At 33.8% G+C, this 18423-nt stretch overlaps 1 protein-coding gene across 1 annotated transcript; it reads left to right on the forward strand.

Moving 5' to 3' along the window:
• The first annotated feature begins 6580 nt into the window (after nucleotides 1-6580).
• LOC116115260 (beta-amyrin 28-monooxygenase-like) lies at nucleotides 6581-8692 on the forward strand. Its single transcript, XM_031401416.1, has 3 exons — nucleotides 6581-7502; nucleotides 7916-8103; nucleotides 8378-8692. Exons 1-3 carry the CDS (start codon nucleotides 6581-6583, stop codon nucleotides 8690-8692), a joined length of 1425 nt encoding a protein of 474 aa, XP_031257276.1.
• The last annotated feature ends 9731 nt before the right edge of the window (nucleotides 8693-18423 follow it).

The following is an 18423-nucleotide window of genomic DNA, read 5'->3' on the forward strand; positions in this document are numbered from 1 at the left end:
AGAATGTTGTGGGCGAAACCATTGTATGATAAGAATGTGAATAGCTTTAACTATTCTGGTCTGGTCTATCTTTATTTATTTATCATTCTTTAGTTTTGTGTTGTATGATCATTGATTTCTTGGTCGCAGAGAAGTGGGGGAGATTATAATTGAGTGTAGGAAAGATTTATGTGGAATATTGAAGCACATTTTTTACATGTACTCCTGGCTAGCTAGTTGGTACGCTCATCACCATTGTTGGCCTAAAAATATGAGGATAGCTTTAACTTATATAGCTCACACTGTTGGTAGTGGTATATTTTTAAGTTTGGACTTTTGCGCATAAAGCAGCTTCTATTGATCTTCAGATGGCATACTGTGAGCTGAATGAAATGAAGGGTCTTTGCAAATGCAGTACATATACTTTATTTCAGCAGTTTTGAAAGTTGTCATGGCTTTTCCAAACTAATTTCAGGTAATTTCTTTTCCATTATCTCGTCACTTTTAGGAGTTGTTGGTATGATATGATTTGGAGATAAGTTTTGTTGATTCTACATTCTTGTTGATACTTTCATGCTTCCTAGAACATATGATTAAGAAAAATGGGAGGGAAAACTTCGATAACACTTCATTTTGAAGAAATATGTAATATTGGTAGATCATTTAAACTTGTTTGGTGGAAATTTTTAGGATTGGTCATTGTGAAGTTAGAGATTTAAATATGTTCTTTTCCTCCTTGTTTTGCACTAAATATTTGGGTTGCTTTTGTTTTCATTTTTTCTTGAATTTGCAATATATGTAATGTCATCCTTGAGAATACGTATGGGAATTGAAGATGATTTTTGCTTTGATGGTTTTGTAGGTTGTAAAAATTGAAGACTTTTTTGGTAAAAATGGTAGCACATGAGAATTGAAGATGATATATATGGTGGTTTTTGTCCATAGATTTTTTAAATGATTGGAAAGTATTAACTATTGTTCATAGTTAAATTTCCAATCATCTAGATATTATATATGATGTAAAGAATGATGGGTGTCTTTTTGTTAGACATATATGAAGCTTTTTGTGTATGAAGGTTTATTAATGAAATGTGCTTTTAAACATTTATCATTAGAGTTATAAAATTGTTTCAATCAAGGTTAGTGTACCATTATTTATAATTTGTATTATAAAAGTAACAACTATAATAGTATTTATATATGCCATGAAAGCGGCCATGAAAGAACCTGCGCCAAGGCGTATCCCTCTGAAAAGTGTTCCAAGTGAACTTAAGGAGAGCAGCCTTGTTAAGAGCAATCAAGTTTCTCAACCCCAAGCCTCCCTAAGATTTAGGAAGACAGATAGTATCCCAAGAGATAGTCACGAGCTTTCGCTTATCTAAATCTCCAGACCATATAAAATTTCGGATCCATTGCATCACCCTTTTAAGAAGAGTAAGAGGCCATTTGTAAATCATAAAGCTATGAAGTAACATAGCTTGAACAACTGATTGAACGAGTTGGACTCTGCCTGCTAAAGAAAGGAATTTACCCTTCCATCCTGAGAGTTTAGCCCTGACTTTATCAGCCAAGCTTTGAAGATGTGTAGCTCTAGGACACCCTCTGAAGATAGGAACTCCAAGATAAGTGAAAGGAAGAGATCCCGCCAAGAATCGACTCAACAACTTGCCTTCTTGATGTAGATTGAGCTCCAAGAAAATAAAGGGATTTAGTTTGACTAACAACCTGGCCAGAAGCTTGTCCATAAAGCTCTAAAAAAGATGACAGGTTTTTCAATGAATTAGAATCACCTCTGCAAAAAAGAAATATATCATCTGCATAAAGAATGTGTGTGGAAGGAACACAACCCTTAGGCACAGCAATGGGTTTGATAAGATTTTTAGAAAGAAGATCTGAAATCCCCCTACTCAGGACATCCACAGCAAGACAGAAAAGGATAGGATTCTAAACCTTGTCGAACTCCTCTACTGCAAGAAAAATAACCACAACTATCAGCTATTTGCTTGCTTCCGTGTAAACTCATGGAATAGCCTTCTATCTTATTTTTATGGATCTGTATACTGAATTTAGATGATGGTGAGTGAGCTTTATTCCAAGTGAGAAGACTTCCTCCTAGTGAAAGAGAGCCCGCATGAAAGACGAGTCCTATTCGTCCAACAGTTTCACCAGCCAGCCAGGAAGGATTGCAGGCAGGCTGAGAGGCAAGTGTAGCTAGTTTTGATTGAACTCTTGACCTTTGACTAACCTGATTCAGAAAGAGTACTTTTTGTGTCATATGCTTGCCTCGTGCATACGGCTTTTTCACAGTGTCTGCTTTTCTACTCCTTGACGTGAGAACTCCATGCGTTGTATTCCCTCTTGTTTATAGGCTTTCTCTTTGAGTGTAAAATGGTGTTGAGGAGTGTCTTTCTTGGTTTCTTTGATTGACCTTGACTTGCTTGCTCATACAAGGGCTTTTTTGCTTTCGAATGGAAAGTAATTTTGTAACATTTAGAAAATACAAGGAATACCTATCTCTAGCATTTTTAAAAACTTATTGTAATACTTTTAAAATGTTATTAAAAGCTTTTCTACGACATTTTAACAATATTACGGAAAACCTATCAACTGTTAGGAAACGATCCGGTTGCGCAGCGGAAAACAAAAATTTATACAACCGTAGATCGTTCCTTAAAGCCCAAAATCAAGGCACAAATTTTACAGTTTATGTATAATATCAAGAATCTACAGAAAAAGTAAATCTAAAGTTTAGATTCATACCCACGTTGGAGGCTCCACCAATATTGTCTCTGACATGTTTGCTACTGATCCAAGTGTAGGATCGAACCAAGAAGTCCACACGAAGACAACCACCAAGAACCAATGAGGGATTTGCTAGATCCTCTTTGGCTTTAAGAAATCAAGAAGAAAAAGAAATATTTGTTTTTCAATCAAATAGTGAAAGTGGCGTGGGAGAGTGTGTATAGGCTACTGTGTGTTTTCTTTTTTAATTGAAAATGAACTAATAAAAATTCTTACTTAATTTCACACACACATTTTCTTTTATAGGCAAACTAAGTTGCCCTATTCCCACATGGAATGGGCTTGGGCTCCAACCCAAACACCCCATGTTGTCAAACACTCCCAATTAGATATTTTAATTTAATTCATCATTATCTCAATTAAAATCAATTAATATTTAATTAACATTTAACAATAATGATGATTTAATTAAATATGTGCGAACACACATTTAACCNCTTATTTATAGCATTTTGAGAATGTTACAGAAAACTAAACCGTAACAGGTTAAGAATGTTACAGAAAATTAAACTGTAACAGGTTAAGAATGTTATAGAAAACTTATTTATAGCATTTATGCAGTGTTACCAAAAATCATTTGTAACTACGAATAAGTGCTACAATATACTTAACAACAGCATTTTATGACAGTTACTGAAATGATTAGTAACATACAAAAAGTGTTACCAATGTCTACTTTTTAGTAACACGGGTTGTCATAGCATCCTTATAAATGCTACGAATTACCTACGGTAACACTTTTTGCATGTTACCGTAGGCCATTTTTGTTGTAGTGCCAGTCCAGGTCCTCATTTTGCTCATGCGCCTGGGAAGCGACTGGTCCAATTTGGGCCCAGGCCCGGGCTTGCTTGGGACTGGTCCTTGCCCACCTCTACCCTTCATTATTCAAATTTACCCTTTTAACGTAAACAATAAAGGAATTACAACAAATATTTTAGGACAAGATGTAACATTTGAATTTGTTAATCCTCCATTAGTAAAAGAGATTAATAATTTAAAAAATATTTCAATATCTAAGATAAATACTATTATTAAATTAGAGAGTCTGGAAATTGTTCCTATAAAAGAATGTAGATTAAAGCTTTATTCACCAACATACCTTTTTTGTTAGGTGGATCATTTGATTTAGGGTTTAAGGGTGGATCATTTGATAATTTTGTGATTATGTATATATATATAGAAAAATGCTATCCTTACAAAGACCCATACAAAGAGGGCTACAAAGTGACATCATCCAGAAGAAAAAAATAAAGAAAAAACGGAAAAAGAGAGAGAGATAGAGAAATCATGAAAATCAAGGATGAAGATTGTCTTTATATGCCCATTTGTATATATATTTGTAAAACTAGCAGTAAACACATATATATATATCCACTCAGAGGAAGGTCTTTTCATAATGGATGACCCTCGAAACCATAATCTGTTGATATACGGCGTAGATCCGGATGATTGATGAAAGAAACACCAAACATATCCCAAACTTCTCGCTCCCACCGACCGGATGATGGAAATAGACTGACTACCGGAGATATTAGTGTTACTTCATCTGCAAAGGTTTGTACACGAATGCGTGAGTTATACCGAGTACTCAGTAAATTATAGACCACTTCAAATCTTCGTTTTCGAGAAGGATGATCAACTCCGCAAATATCGAACGAAACTTGAACCCTTGTATAGGTATGCAATTTAAGAAAGCACAACAATTGAAATAGGTAGTCCGTATTGGTATCAGATCTATTCCCATGTTCCGATCTTTCCATTTTTTTTACCCATTTCTTGGGTAAAGTCTCCCAACTATATTTGAAAATGGATTGGTTATCCATAAAGATAAAGAAAGCTTTCTTGTAGTTCCGCTTCTTGCTATAAAAATTCAGACAGACTTGTCGGAAAGAACATCACCTTGGTCCAACCAAGAAAGGCATGGGAGTCTTTGGGCATTGCTTGGGTCGAGTTCAGGAAAGGCTGGCTACCTATAAAGATCCCCCACTGCACACTTTCTGCATATCTGTCTCCATATATATATATATATATATATATAAACTTTTTTTGCAAAGTCAACTCAATTCCCAATTAATGCTTGTCTATATATATATATATTAGACATGTAAAGTACAAACTTCTTTGTAAAGTCAACTCAATTCCCAATTAATGCTTTTCTTTTATTTTCTTTGCTGTTTTAGTGTTTTGGATTGATTCTTGTGAGGTGTTGATATTTGGGTGGGACTTGGGAGAAGCGACAGGTGTGGGGTAGCCATTTTGGGTTGATCTTGCGGTAACAGGCTGGTGGTGGGATATGGTTGTCCCTTTTTTTGGCTGGTTGGCAGAGATGGTTCCGGTGACGGAAATTTGTCGGCCCACGCCATCCCTGAAATTTTTTAAAAAGGTTGCAAGTTATCACATTCAGATTTAAATAATTTCAATTAAACCTCAAATAATTAAGCCCAAAAATATGCTAAATAAAATTTTACCTAATCAAATAATTAAACCCAAATCTAAATAAAATTTTAGATTATAAATAGGCCCCGAGCCCCCAACCACCAATAAGCACCAGCTCTCATCACAATTCTTTTAAAAACAATTTTTAATTTCTCTTTTTGTGGGAAGCAATAAATGTTATTTTAATTGTTTAACATTTATTCTTGTTCTCCAAGTGGGTGACTTTTGCTTACAAAAAAAACAAGAGATTTATTACGATTGAATGGATACTGCAAGGATAGGAAAAAAAAGAAAAAAAAATTTGTTTGGTGACGTGCTGTGTCTAATTTTTAAGCCTTAGGAATTGGTCCGATAATTAAAAAGGTTTATATCTTTCATTAATTTTCTAGGTTCAACCATTTTGGAGTTATCTATTATATTTATAGCTTATCTTGAAACTCTTTTAAAGTGTTTAATAGGCTCCGGTGATTAGCTAAAATGTCCCGATCATAAAAAATTAAAAAAACATAGGAGTGTTGACTTTCTTAACTTGGAAAATTTTAGAATATTGGTGAATTATAAACTCTCATAGCAGCCAGAATTGAAACATTAATTAACAGGTCAGGAGAGGGATGGTACAACCATAAGGAATTGTCATTACTTAGCAATAAATATACAAGATATCTAACTACTACCTAAAATTAGATTTGAGACATTTATTGTTGTTAATTTACTATCAATAATTATCTATTACTATTCCCAAAACACCCCTAACACCAATTTATGTACTTCACATAAATTTTAAATAATAATATTTTACTTGCAAACTTTTTTATACAAATTGATGTGAGTAAAAGACTTTTATGATTTTAAATTAAAAATAAATTTTCATTCAATCATCTTTTACTATATCGGTTTGTATGAGAAAGTACGTTTAAAAAATTTATAGGTGTAATATTACTCAATTTTAAATTTAATTACTACCTATCAAATTCAGTATAAAGATAGACGAGACTAAAAAAAAAAAAAAATCTAACATATATGACATCAAAATATTAATTTGCAGTATATTTAACAATAGTCTAACCTTATATATATTATTTTGGGGGACCTTCTATATAATATTCAAATAATCAATGGGATTTGTAATTTCTAAAACAAATATCTATATGATAAACTTTATTAAAATGTCCAGATGATATGGTATGCCCCATATACATAGAATATACTCTCTTCTACAATTACGTGACATGCATAATGCATTTGATCTCTATAAATAGATATGCCGGCCATTATACTAACACAACTCCAAATCTTTCTCCTCTTCTCTTCTCTTTCAAACTCTCTTTAGTTCAATATGGAGCTCATTTCAACATCATTCAAAATGGATTTCTCATATCTCTTCCTTTGTTATTTGGTTCCACTTTTTCTCATTCTCGCTTCTGGCATTTGGTCATTCAAAACCAGGCACAAAAACCTGCCACCAGGAAGTTTCGGGTGGCCTCTTATTGGTGAAACTATTGAATTCGGATCAAAACCAGAGAAGTTTGTTCTTCATAGAATGAACAAATACTCTCCAGATATTTTCAAAACCAATATTCTTGGAGAAAAAATGGCAGTAATCTGCGGTCCAAATGGCCACAAATTTCTCTTCACCAATGAACATACAATCTTCACTCCATTCGTTCCGTATTCCATGCAAAAATTGTTCCTCTCTTCAGCTCCTCGTGACTTGAATTTCAGAGAAACTGTGAAAAACGCAAGAGGAGCTCCAGGGTTCTTGAAACCTGAAGCCCTGGTGAAGTATGTGGGCGAAATGGATTCCATAACTCAACAACAAATGCAAACTTTATGGGAAGGAAAAGATGAAGTGAAGGCATTTTCTCTAGCTAAGTCTCTAACTTTAACTCTTGCATGTCGTTTCTTCATGGGGACTGAGGATCCTGAGCGTGTTGCCAGGGCAATTTCCAGGTTTGATGATATAAAAGTGGGGATGCATTCTGTTCCTTTGAACTTTCCAGGGACGAATTTTCATAAAGCGTGCAAAGCTGCAGCTGCAGTTACCGAGGAGTTAATAAGCGTAATTTGTGAGAAGAAAGCTGCAATGGGTAGGGGAGAACCGATGCGAGATATTGTGTCACATATGATTATGGCTTCAGATGGATCTAGGAAAGGCTCAGAGGTTGAGATAGCAGAAAAAATCTTGGGTTTGCTTGTTGCAGGATATAGCACTGTGGCTTCTGTCATGACTTTCTTCATGAAATATGTTGGAGAGAGGCCTGACATATACCAGAAAATCCTTGCTGGTAATTAACATACAACTTATTATATAGTTTTTTTTTTTTTTTCCTTAAAAAATCTTTTAGAGTTATGCTTACTAACTAAAGAATTAATAATTACTGAGAATCTTGAGATGGATATGATTGAGACTATAGATATATGATAGTTTTAAGGTATTGACCTAATAATATTATCGAACCTTAACAATCATTGGATATAGTACTATTGAAACTATCATGATAGGTTTAATGATTCTCACAGTTATAGTTATATATGGTAGTACTATTGAGATCACTTTTTTTTTTTTTTTTTTTTTTTTTTTTTTTCCCTTAATGCATATCTAAACCAAATGAAATTCATGATACCTTTTATATAGATTATAGTAAGTTCTTTTGATTCTAACAATTGTTATGTTGGACTTGAATTTATATTAAACTAGAGCAAAAAGAAGTCGCAGCCTCTCAGAAGCCTGGGGAGCTCCTAAATTGGGATGATATGCAAAAGATGAAATATTCCTGGAATGTAGTATGTGAAGTGATGAGACTCACACCAACGATTCGAGGAACATTTAGAGAGGTCATGACAGATTTTACTTACGCTGGTTACACCGTTCCCAAAGGATGGAAGGTATATGGATACTTATTTGTTACATTAATTTTGGATACAAATTTTATCTTTTAGTATTCATTAATTTGTTATTATTCATATAACGTGATCTAAATTTAAAAAATCACTAATATGAGTTGAATTTTATTGGGTTAGTATAAATTATTTAAAAAGCCTAAGTTATAAGATTTAAGACTTTGGTTTATAGTCGATGTTTTGACTCTACTGACTAAAAACTCTGGTTACGTCTCTGCTCTTGACCATCATGATTTGATTAGAAAAATATTTTTTTCAGCTATATTGGACAGTGGATTCAACAAACATGAACCCTAAGCACTTCCCAGATCCAGAAAAGTTTGACCCATCAAGATATGATGAAAAAAATAATTTACCTACCTACGCCTTTACTCCATTTGGAGTTGGTCCTCGATCGTGCCCGGCAAAGGAGTATTCTCGAATGGCGGTACTCACTTTTATTCACAATGTGGTGAAGAAATTTAAATGGGAGATGGCAATTCCAGATGAAAAAATTACAGGCGACATGATGCCCTCTCCAGAACAAGGACTTCTAATCCGTCTTTATCATCACCAAGTCTATATTATATGTTAAAGTTTCCATTAATATATGTCAATACTATTGTGATTATTAGAATAATATTAACGATTGGATTGATACTTGTCGAAAAGACTATCATTAATCCAACGTTTGAGATGGCTATTTACATTATGAAAATGATATACATATATTTAGTGCTTTCAATAAACTTGTAATTGATGCTTATCTTGTCTAATGATTTTATAAAAATGATACAAGTGCTTGCCATTATATGTCAAAGAATGAACTTGTAATTGATGTTTATCCTGTATTTAATTAATATAACATGTTAAGTTTGCACACATTGTTTTCTAAAATATCATTTAACTCTCGGTTTCTTAACCGGTTCCAACCAGGGTACCCAGATCTCGGTTCCAATTTTGATTCTAGGTCAATTCCGGTTCCTTGAACTGATGGAACTGGAATCGATGTCGGAATCATACAATACCAATTCCACCTAATAAGGAACCAGAACCGACCTTGTGTGGGCTAGTTTTAGGTAGAAATCAAAATCGAAACTGGAACCAGATCCCCGGGTACCCTCTGGTTCTGGTTCTACCCTAAATTCCTACACACCTTTACTATAAATGTAGCTTTCGACTTAATGTGGCCTGTTAATCATTGAAATTTACATTTTGACACCCCCCCCCCCCCCCCCCCCCCCCCCCCCCACCCCCCCACCCCCCCCCCCCCCCCCCCCCACCCCCCCCCCCCCCCCCCCCCCCCCCCACCCCCCCCCCCCCCCCCCCCACCCCACCCCCCCCCCCCCACCCCCCACCCCCCCCCCCCCCCCCCCACCCCCCCCACCCCCCCCCCCCCCCCCCCCCCCCCCAAAAAAAAAAAAAAAAAAACATTTTCTAGCTCTGACCCTTGCTACATTTGTCCTTAAACAAAATCTGATATTTTAGTATTAAGAGAGTGAGGATCAATATTTTTAAACTTGACCGGACCCTTCACCTGATCAAGGGGTCGGTCCCTGGGTCGGACAGTCTAACCAGTGATGTAGTATATCCAGCAGGTTTGAAATCCAATAAACACACCATTGAGAAATTACACATCAGTCCTTGTAGTTTTGAAATCCAGTAAATGCACCCCTATGATTTGGAAATGGAAACCCTAGCCATTATGTAAATTCACAAGTGCGAGACTCTAATTTGGCACGTCCAATTCAAGCAATGACTTAATCTCTCTTTCTCTCTATTTATCTTTCCTCTATATTTTACTTTTCCAAACCAAATCGCTGATCATCGTCGTCATCGTTTTTGTTGGTGTTGCGATCGTACAGCCTTTGCTCACTTCTACTCTTGATTGTAATATCCCCAATTTAGGTTTGTTTGATTGTCACTGGAAACGACCGGAAATTGGCTTGAAGACAAGCTGTCACGCGAACCAATAAGTGGATGATCAACGATTGACATGTGCACTTGGCCAAAGATGGTAGGGGTTTTGTCGTGGAGGTGAAGGTGATGTCAATGGTGGTGCTAGGTGGGTGCGACAATGCTGAAATCAGGTCGAAGATGGTAGGGATTTTAGTAACCTGATTTAGTAACTAGGCCAGTTGAATCGGTGGTTCGACACTGTTCCGCTAGTTCACCCACAGGTCAATCCGAGCTAACAGTTGAAACCGGATTTAGGTTGTCTTTGACAAGAGAAGGGACCAATCGACAATCGGATCGGTCTGATTGATTCAGTCCAAGTTTCAAAACACTAGTGAGGATGACTGTATATGAGAATATTTTAAGAGAAAGAAAAAATAAAAATAAGAAAACCAGAAAGAGGAAAGTGAATCATAATATAGGGAAACTTAATTAAATTTAGTTGTACTTTTTAACAAATGATAAGAAGTAGAACTAAAATTTTCAAAGATAGATAACAATTTTTAATCCAACAAGTGAAAAATTAATTAAAAAAACAATCAAATATTTGAGATAATTAATTCTTGTACATATTAAAAAACTAAAAACTGGGAGAATTAAGTTTTGTAAGGAGGGGCATCAATTAAGGAGGTTAAAATACAAGGGATCAAAATCAATTTTAAAATTTTAGGCGTGGACATGCCCCCTTTCTCATAACGAAGGCCTGCCATTGCACGTGGGTGGGTAGAGAACTAGAGATACAAAGTTGGGTTTAACTTCTCACGCGTAAAATTATCCGAGGATCATATCACCAGACCAGGACTAAAGATATATAATTAAATTTGATAATTTATTTTTAATTTTATATTAAAAACAGGTGTATAAAAAAGATAATGCTATTTCTTTTTTTTGGAAAATCAACTTAAGTTAAGATATAACTTTTACAGATTAGACGAAGGATGAAAATACAGTCATATAGAAAGTGTGTCATAAAAAGATAGAAAGAAAAAAGAAAAAAGAAAAATTACAGTTTTTCAAATAAAAAAGAAAATCAATAAAAATTTAAAATTAAACATCAGGAAAGGTTTAAAAAATCGAATAATAATGAACTTTTCTTAAATTTTGGACTCTCTGTAGGTAAATATTAAAGTACAAAACTTTTAGTTATTTAATATTAAAATTTTTGACTAATGTGTAAACATTCGCCAGAAAAAAAGGAACTATATTAAAAATCATCCCAGTAATCAATCAAACATTTATTTGAGGGGCCATTCATTATTTATTATGTGGGTTAAATTGCACATGTATTTAAATTTTCTGGGAGCCATTTTTGGAGGGTTTATGTGGCCATGGTCCCATAAACCCTTATCAGAATTATTGATTGTCTAAACTATAGTCAATAACTCAAAAGGACAAGATTGAGAATTACTTTTCCCAAAAGAAAAAATAAATAAATAAAAACGAAAGATTTCGTCATCAAAATTTTAAAGATTACACAGGAGGTAAAGATTGCATGGATGAGGTCTCTTCTTATCCATTGGTTTCAAAAATGCATCTCTTACTCCCATTTCTTTATACAAATATATATGTTGGATTACAGAAAAACAAATTTGTCCCATATTCAACATAAACATAGACTATCGATAGAGTAACTGTCCATTTGCTGTCGATGCCACATCATCCAAGGCCTCATAGCAGCTGTGAAACCTTTGGAGACCTTATGGTAAAAGGCCACTCGACAGTTTCCCAAAGCCAAATCTAGCTTCTATTGACGTTGAGAGGTGAGTTTTGGCCTCTCGACATATGTAGACATTAGATTTCGTCTCTTGGCACTGATAGAGACAAGATTTGGTCTTTGAGCAATTGTTAGAGGCCTAATTTGGCCTCATGACGGCCGGTGAGAATAGGAAGAAAGACAGTGGAGCGAAAGAGAGAAAAGAAAAGAAAGGGGAAAATGAGAGAGAGAAAAAAAAGACCTAGGATTTTCCTTGGAAAACTGATAAGTAAAAACTATCCTTCTTTAAAAATGAAAACATCAATTATACATGTCTTTTAGTTAACTTTAACGCAAAATTTAACAAAATGGAGGTTATGGTCGCATCTTCTAAACTAGTAGACGATAATGTAATACTTGAAACATGTGGGGGTTCATAAAATTTCCCCATGAAAAATTGAGGATTGATAGGATTAAACATGGAATACTAGTTTAGTGCCAAATTCACGGGATAGATTTTCACGGGGCATGATTTACTAATAATGATAAATTAAAATACTTTACTAATATAATAAAATTAAAATTCCTTGTAACAATAATTAATATATAAAAATTAATTATAATTATATAAAATCAATATTTTCTAACGAATTAATTAAATATTTCATTTAAATTTTAAATTAAATTGCTTATCCTTTTCTACTAGCCTGATTTTAGTAATGGGTGAAAGGTAGATTTAATTTCAATTCCTCTTGTAGCATAAATTTAACTCACTAAACAAACTACTACCTTTAATGGAACAAGTTTATAAATGAAATCACGTACTTCAGATTTCGTAGTAAGAAAATTTCAAAATATCAGGAAAGGTATCATATTAACTTTATTATAGTCAGTATCACATATGATTTTTTTTTTATCTTTTTTATCTTAAAATTAATATGATAATTGATTGTTAATTAAATTGAAAATATATAAGACATGTATATTAGCTTGTGATAGTATTGAAATAATATTCAAATGTTACCATAACTTTTCTTATCCTAATAATCAACAGTATTGTTAGTTTTTCAAACAAGTATCAATATAATAAATTTGGTGCAGTTTCAATGGCACAACATCTTTTACACAAAATATGACACAAATTTTGGGTCATCAGATCAATATATTGTGAATAATTGTGATGTGATTTCAATGTTCAAATACATTAACCTAAACGCTAAAGAATTATATCAAAAATCATGTAAAAAAATAATTTATTGAATCTAAGTAGACAAATTTTACTAATTTGATGCTCAATGACATGTTCTTTTTAATCACTTGGTTTGTGGCCAGATAACAAGACTTTAGGTTACCTAGAAGTACTGTGTTTGAGTTCCAAAAAGTGGTCATCTATCACATTTGTAACTTGTTTGACCCATTTGACATGTAAGGTGTTTGATGGATCTCGAGAATTAATTGAGGTACGTGCAAGCTAATTCAGACACCCTAGTCGCCAAAAAAAAAAAAAAAAAAAAGATTTTAGTTGACACTATGATGTATCTGATCTCTATTAATAGTCATTCGACTATTCTACAAAGACACAACTAGACATTTTTCTACTCTTCTTCCTCACTTTCGTGTCTCTTTAATTCCTGTTTTATTAGCCAGTCATCCGATATGGAGCTCATTTCAAAATCATTCAATGTAGAGCTCTCATATCGCTTCTTATTTTATTTAGCTCCTCTTTGTCTCATTCTTGCTTTTTGCATTTTTTTCATTCAAAACCAGGCACAAAAACCTACCACCAGGGACCTTCGGATGGCCTCTCATAGGTGAAACTATTGCATTTGGAAAGCCAGAGAAGTTTGTGCTCGATAGAATGAACAAATACTCTCCAGATATTTTCAAAACCAAGATTCTTGGAGAGGAAATTGTAGTCATCTGTAGTCCAAATGGCCAGAAATTTCTCTTCACTAATGAACATAAACTCTTCACACATTTCCTTCCATATTCCATGCAGAAACTCTTCCTCTCTTCAGCTCCTAGAAGCTCTAAACTCAAAGAAGTTATAAAATCCACAAGAGCAGCACCGGGGTTCCTGAAACTTGAGGCCCTAGTGAAGTACGTGGGCAAAATGGATTCCATTACTCAACAACAAATGCAAACATTAAGGGAAGGAAAAGATGAAGTGAAGGCATTCTCTCTAGCTAAGTCTCTTATCTTAACTGTTGGGAAACCAAGAATAACCCAAGATCATGTTAATAGTCACCCATTGCAATCACATTTTACTTAAACAAATTACAATGAAGTTCACAACATGAATACATCTTCTCCTTAAACTATGAAGCAAAAATTGTATCTTGAGAGAGAACCACTGTATGTGTGTTTTTCTTTTAATAATTTTTTTTTGAGAGATTGAAGAAGTTTTAAAAGGAATTTATTCTCTTATATATGGGCGGCATCTGCCTTGGCAATTGCTACAGTTTTAGGTGGAAACTGCCTCTGCAATTTCCACTTTCAACGTACTTTGGGTGGGTCTTATCATGGGTGTCACACCCATATCCAAAATCTCTCATTCACACATGATGAGACTATTTCTCTCTGTGCTTCTTCAAGGTTCATACTTTAGTAAATATGCCGTGTGACCATGCATACATCGAGAGCGCATTAGTCATATATATGTTAGAAATATATAACTTCTCGAATTGTGAAACATGGGTTGTATGTTGTATGCAATACCCTATATTATTTATCACATTGTTTTCTAAAAATCTCATTTATAATAAACATTAGTTGTATTCATAATTATGTTTTGTCTTTACATAAAAGTAAAACATAATTGGTTAACCAATGAATACATATGATTATAGTGTGATAATCCAAAATTGTATCTTCCTCTTTTCTTGGTTCTTACAACTTTCATTTAATTTGCTTTTCTAGAAATGTCCCAGTAGATTGAATTTATCTTAATCTTTTGGCAACATTCTAAGATAAAAATCATTAAATAAGGTTTTCAAGAAACAGAATAGAGTAATACGGGTACTTTGTGAGATTTTATTCTTAAAATCTCAGGGTCTCACATAATGTTAAAGTTGAGATTTTGACATTCATTACCCCCTTAGTCAATATTTTGCACATATGGTATGAATCACATGCTACAACATTTCCTCATTTCCCATGGAGTGCATGTCTCTTTTCTTATAAATGTCGTATAGATTTTAGTTCAGACATACCTAATGTCTAACTTGAGTTTACTTTACTTACTTTTAATTCATCCGAACTCTAATCTAGCAATTAGATAGATAAAGTGATCATTTATCACTTATGGTCATATTTCATTATGACATTATTTTTATTCTATTTTAGGCAACGTTTTAGATTTTAAGCTTGGCTCTCTATTATCACCTAGATAATAAGCTTAAAATCGTCTCATCTCCATTCCTACAAAATAATGGAGGCGATTGCCCGTGTGAGAAGGTCAACCTTTTAACTGTCCGACATGCTTTTCAAAATAAATGTATATATATTTACATAACAAATATATAATATATATACTCCTTCATGTATGTTCCATAATAAACGAAATTGAGCATTTACAATATTTTTATTTATTATTGATAAGATAAACTTGAACACTTTGGGAAATGTCAAGGTATGAGTACATTCAACATCTACGTAAGCCTAGAGATATGACATGTCTATTAAATGTATCTCTTGGTATAGGCTTTGTAAATGGATCGGCAACCATGTCATGCATAGATATGTACTTCATGTTCACCTCCATTTGTGCCACCAAATCTCGCACAAAATTGTATTTGATATCTATGTGTTTTGTTTTACCATGACATTAGGGATCCTTAATGTATGCTATTGCTGCTTGACTATCACAGTTTATTCTCATTGGTTCAATAGCAACACTAATTATTCCTAGATGATTCATGAATCGTCTCAACCAAACAGCTTCTTACACTACAGTTGAAAATGCTACAAACTCAGCCTCTATTGTAGATAAGACTATGCATGATTATTTCATATTGATCGAAGATATAGCCTTGCCATTTAGTAAGAAAATATATCCAGAAGTAGATTTCCTTTCATCTAAATCTCTTCCCCAATCAGCATCCGTGTAGCTTCTCAAGTGTAAATCATTCCCTTGATAACATAATGAGTAATCAGCGGTTCCTTTTAGATATCTTAATATTCTCTTCACTACTTTCCAATGTGCTTGTCCTAGGTCGGACTGCTATCTGTTTACCAACCTAACAGCATAACAGATGTCAGGTCTTAAGCACATCATGACATACATGAGACTTCCAACAACACTTGTTTAAGGAACATTCTTCATTTGTTCCTTTTCTTGTGGAGTCTTTCGACATAATTTATGACTCAAAATCTCATCTTTTGTGATATGGTTGTCTAGGGGTTTACAATCTTGCATATAAAATCGTTCAAGAACTTTCTTAATGTATGTCTCTTGTGAAAAAGGTATTAATTTTTTTGAGCAATCTCTTGAAATCTTGACTCCAAGGATATATGCAGCTTCACCCATATCTTTCATCTCAAAATGAGATGATAACCACCCTTTGATTTCGTTGACAAATCCCTTATCATTTCCAATTATAAGTATATCATCAACATATAATGATAAAATAACAAAGTTGTCATTGGATCTCTTTGTATACAAACAATGATCTTCATCAATCATTTTGAAAGCATATGACATTATCACATTATGAAAACGAATATACCACTGTCTTGAGGACTGCTTGAGGCCATAAATTGACTTTAAAAGTCTACACACTTTATGTTCTTGACCTTCACTAATAAAACATATTAGTTGTTCCATATAGATTTCTTCTAGTAATTCTTCATTGAGAAAAGCAGTTTACATCAATTTGATGCAATTCAAGATCCATGTTGGCAACTATAGCTAGAATAAGCCGAATTAAGGTAAAACGCACAACAGGTGAAAAAGTTTCTTCATAATCTATTCCTTCTTGTTGTGTAAACCCCTTTGCGACTAAGCGAGCTTTATATCTTTCAATACTGTCATCAACTTTATGCTTGATTTTGAGAACCCATTTGTTCCCAATGGCTTCGCATCTTTTTGGTAAATCAACCAATTCCCATACTTGGTTTGATTTCATAGACTCCATCTCTTCTTCCATTGCTTTCATCTAATTTTCCTTAGAAGGGCATTTGAGAGCCTTATTTACATTTCTTGGCTCTTCTTCATCTTGTGGAGTAAGAAAAATTCCCCCTTCAATCTCAAATCATCGATGTGGAACTTGTTTCCTATTTGATCAACATATTGGAGATTGATTGGTGTTACTCCCACTCGGACCAGCTATCATAATCGGATCGTTAGTAGGGAATGATGGAGGATTTGAAACTGATTCATCAACTTCCATATCGCTCCCACTAGGATGTAGTATAACCAACTAGTTTTCAACAGTTGTCTTGGTCTTGTGTTTTATATATAAATAAGTCTTGAACTATCTCGCCCTTCTTAGGAAAATCGATTTCTAAGAACATGACATCTCATGATTCAAACTTAGTGATGCTACCACTTTCTTGTCCTCCTATGAAGACGTAGCCCTTTGAATGTTATGAGTATCTTATAAAGATACATTTCTTGTCCCTTGGACCTAATTTTCCATATTTATAGGAAGGGTCATGAACATATATAGGCAGCACATCCCCATGGTTTTAGGAGATTCAAATTGGGATTCCAATTTGTCCATAACTCATATGGTGTAGTAGTAACAGATTTGAAGGGTACTCGGTTGAGTATGTAGGTGGCAGTCAATAAGGCATCACCCCAAAAGGTGATGGGCAAATTTGCTTGACATTGGTAGAGATTAGATTTCGTCTCTTGGCATCGATAGAGACAAGATTTAGTATTTGAGCAATTGTTATAGGCCTAATTTGGCCTCATGATGGCCGGTGAGAATAGGGAGAAAGATAGTGGAGCGAAAGAGATAAAAGAAAAGAAAGGGGGAAATGAGATAGAAAAAAATAAATAAATAAATAAAGACCTAGGATTTTCCTTGGAAAACTGATAAGTAAAAAATATCTTTCTTTAAAAATGAGAATATCAATTATACATGTCTTCAGATTTCGTAGTAAGAAAAATTCAAAATATCACGAAAGGTATCATATTAACCTTATTATAGTCAATATCGACTTAAAATTAATATGATAATTGATTGTTAATTAAATTGAATATGTATATGACATGTATGTTGGCTTGTGATAGTATTGAAATAATATTCAAGTGTTACCATAACTTTTCTTATCCTAGTAATCAACAATATTGTTAGTTTTTGAAACAAGTATCAATATAATAAATTTGGGGCAGTTTCAGTGGCACAACATCTTTTAGACAAAATATGACACAAATTTTGGGTCATTAGATCAATATATTGTGAATAATTGAGATGTGATTTCAACGTTCAAATACATTAATTTAAATGCTAAAAACTTATATCAAAATTAATGTGAAAAAATAATTTATTGAATCCGAGTAGACAAATTTTATTAATTTGATGCTAAATGAAATGTTCTTTTTAATTACTTGGTTTGTGGTCGGATGACAAGACTTTAGATTACCTAGAGGTATTATGTTTGAGTTCTAACAAGTGGTCATTTCCACATTTGTAATTTACTTGACCTATTTGACATGTAAGGTGTTTGAC

Source organism: Pistacia vera, unplaced genomic scaffold (genome assembly GCF_008641045.1).
Source record: "Pistacia vera cultivar Batoury unplaced genomic scaffold, PisVer_v2 Contig735, whole genome shotgun sequence".
NCBI lineage: Eukaryota > Viridiplantae > Streptophyta > Magnoliopsida > Sapindales > Anacardiaceae > Pistacia > Pistacia vera.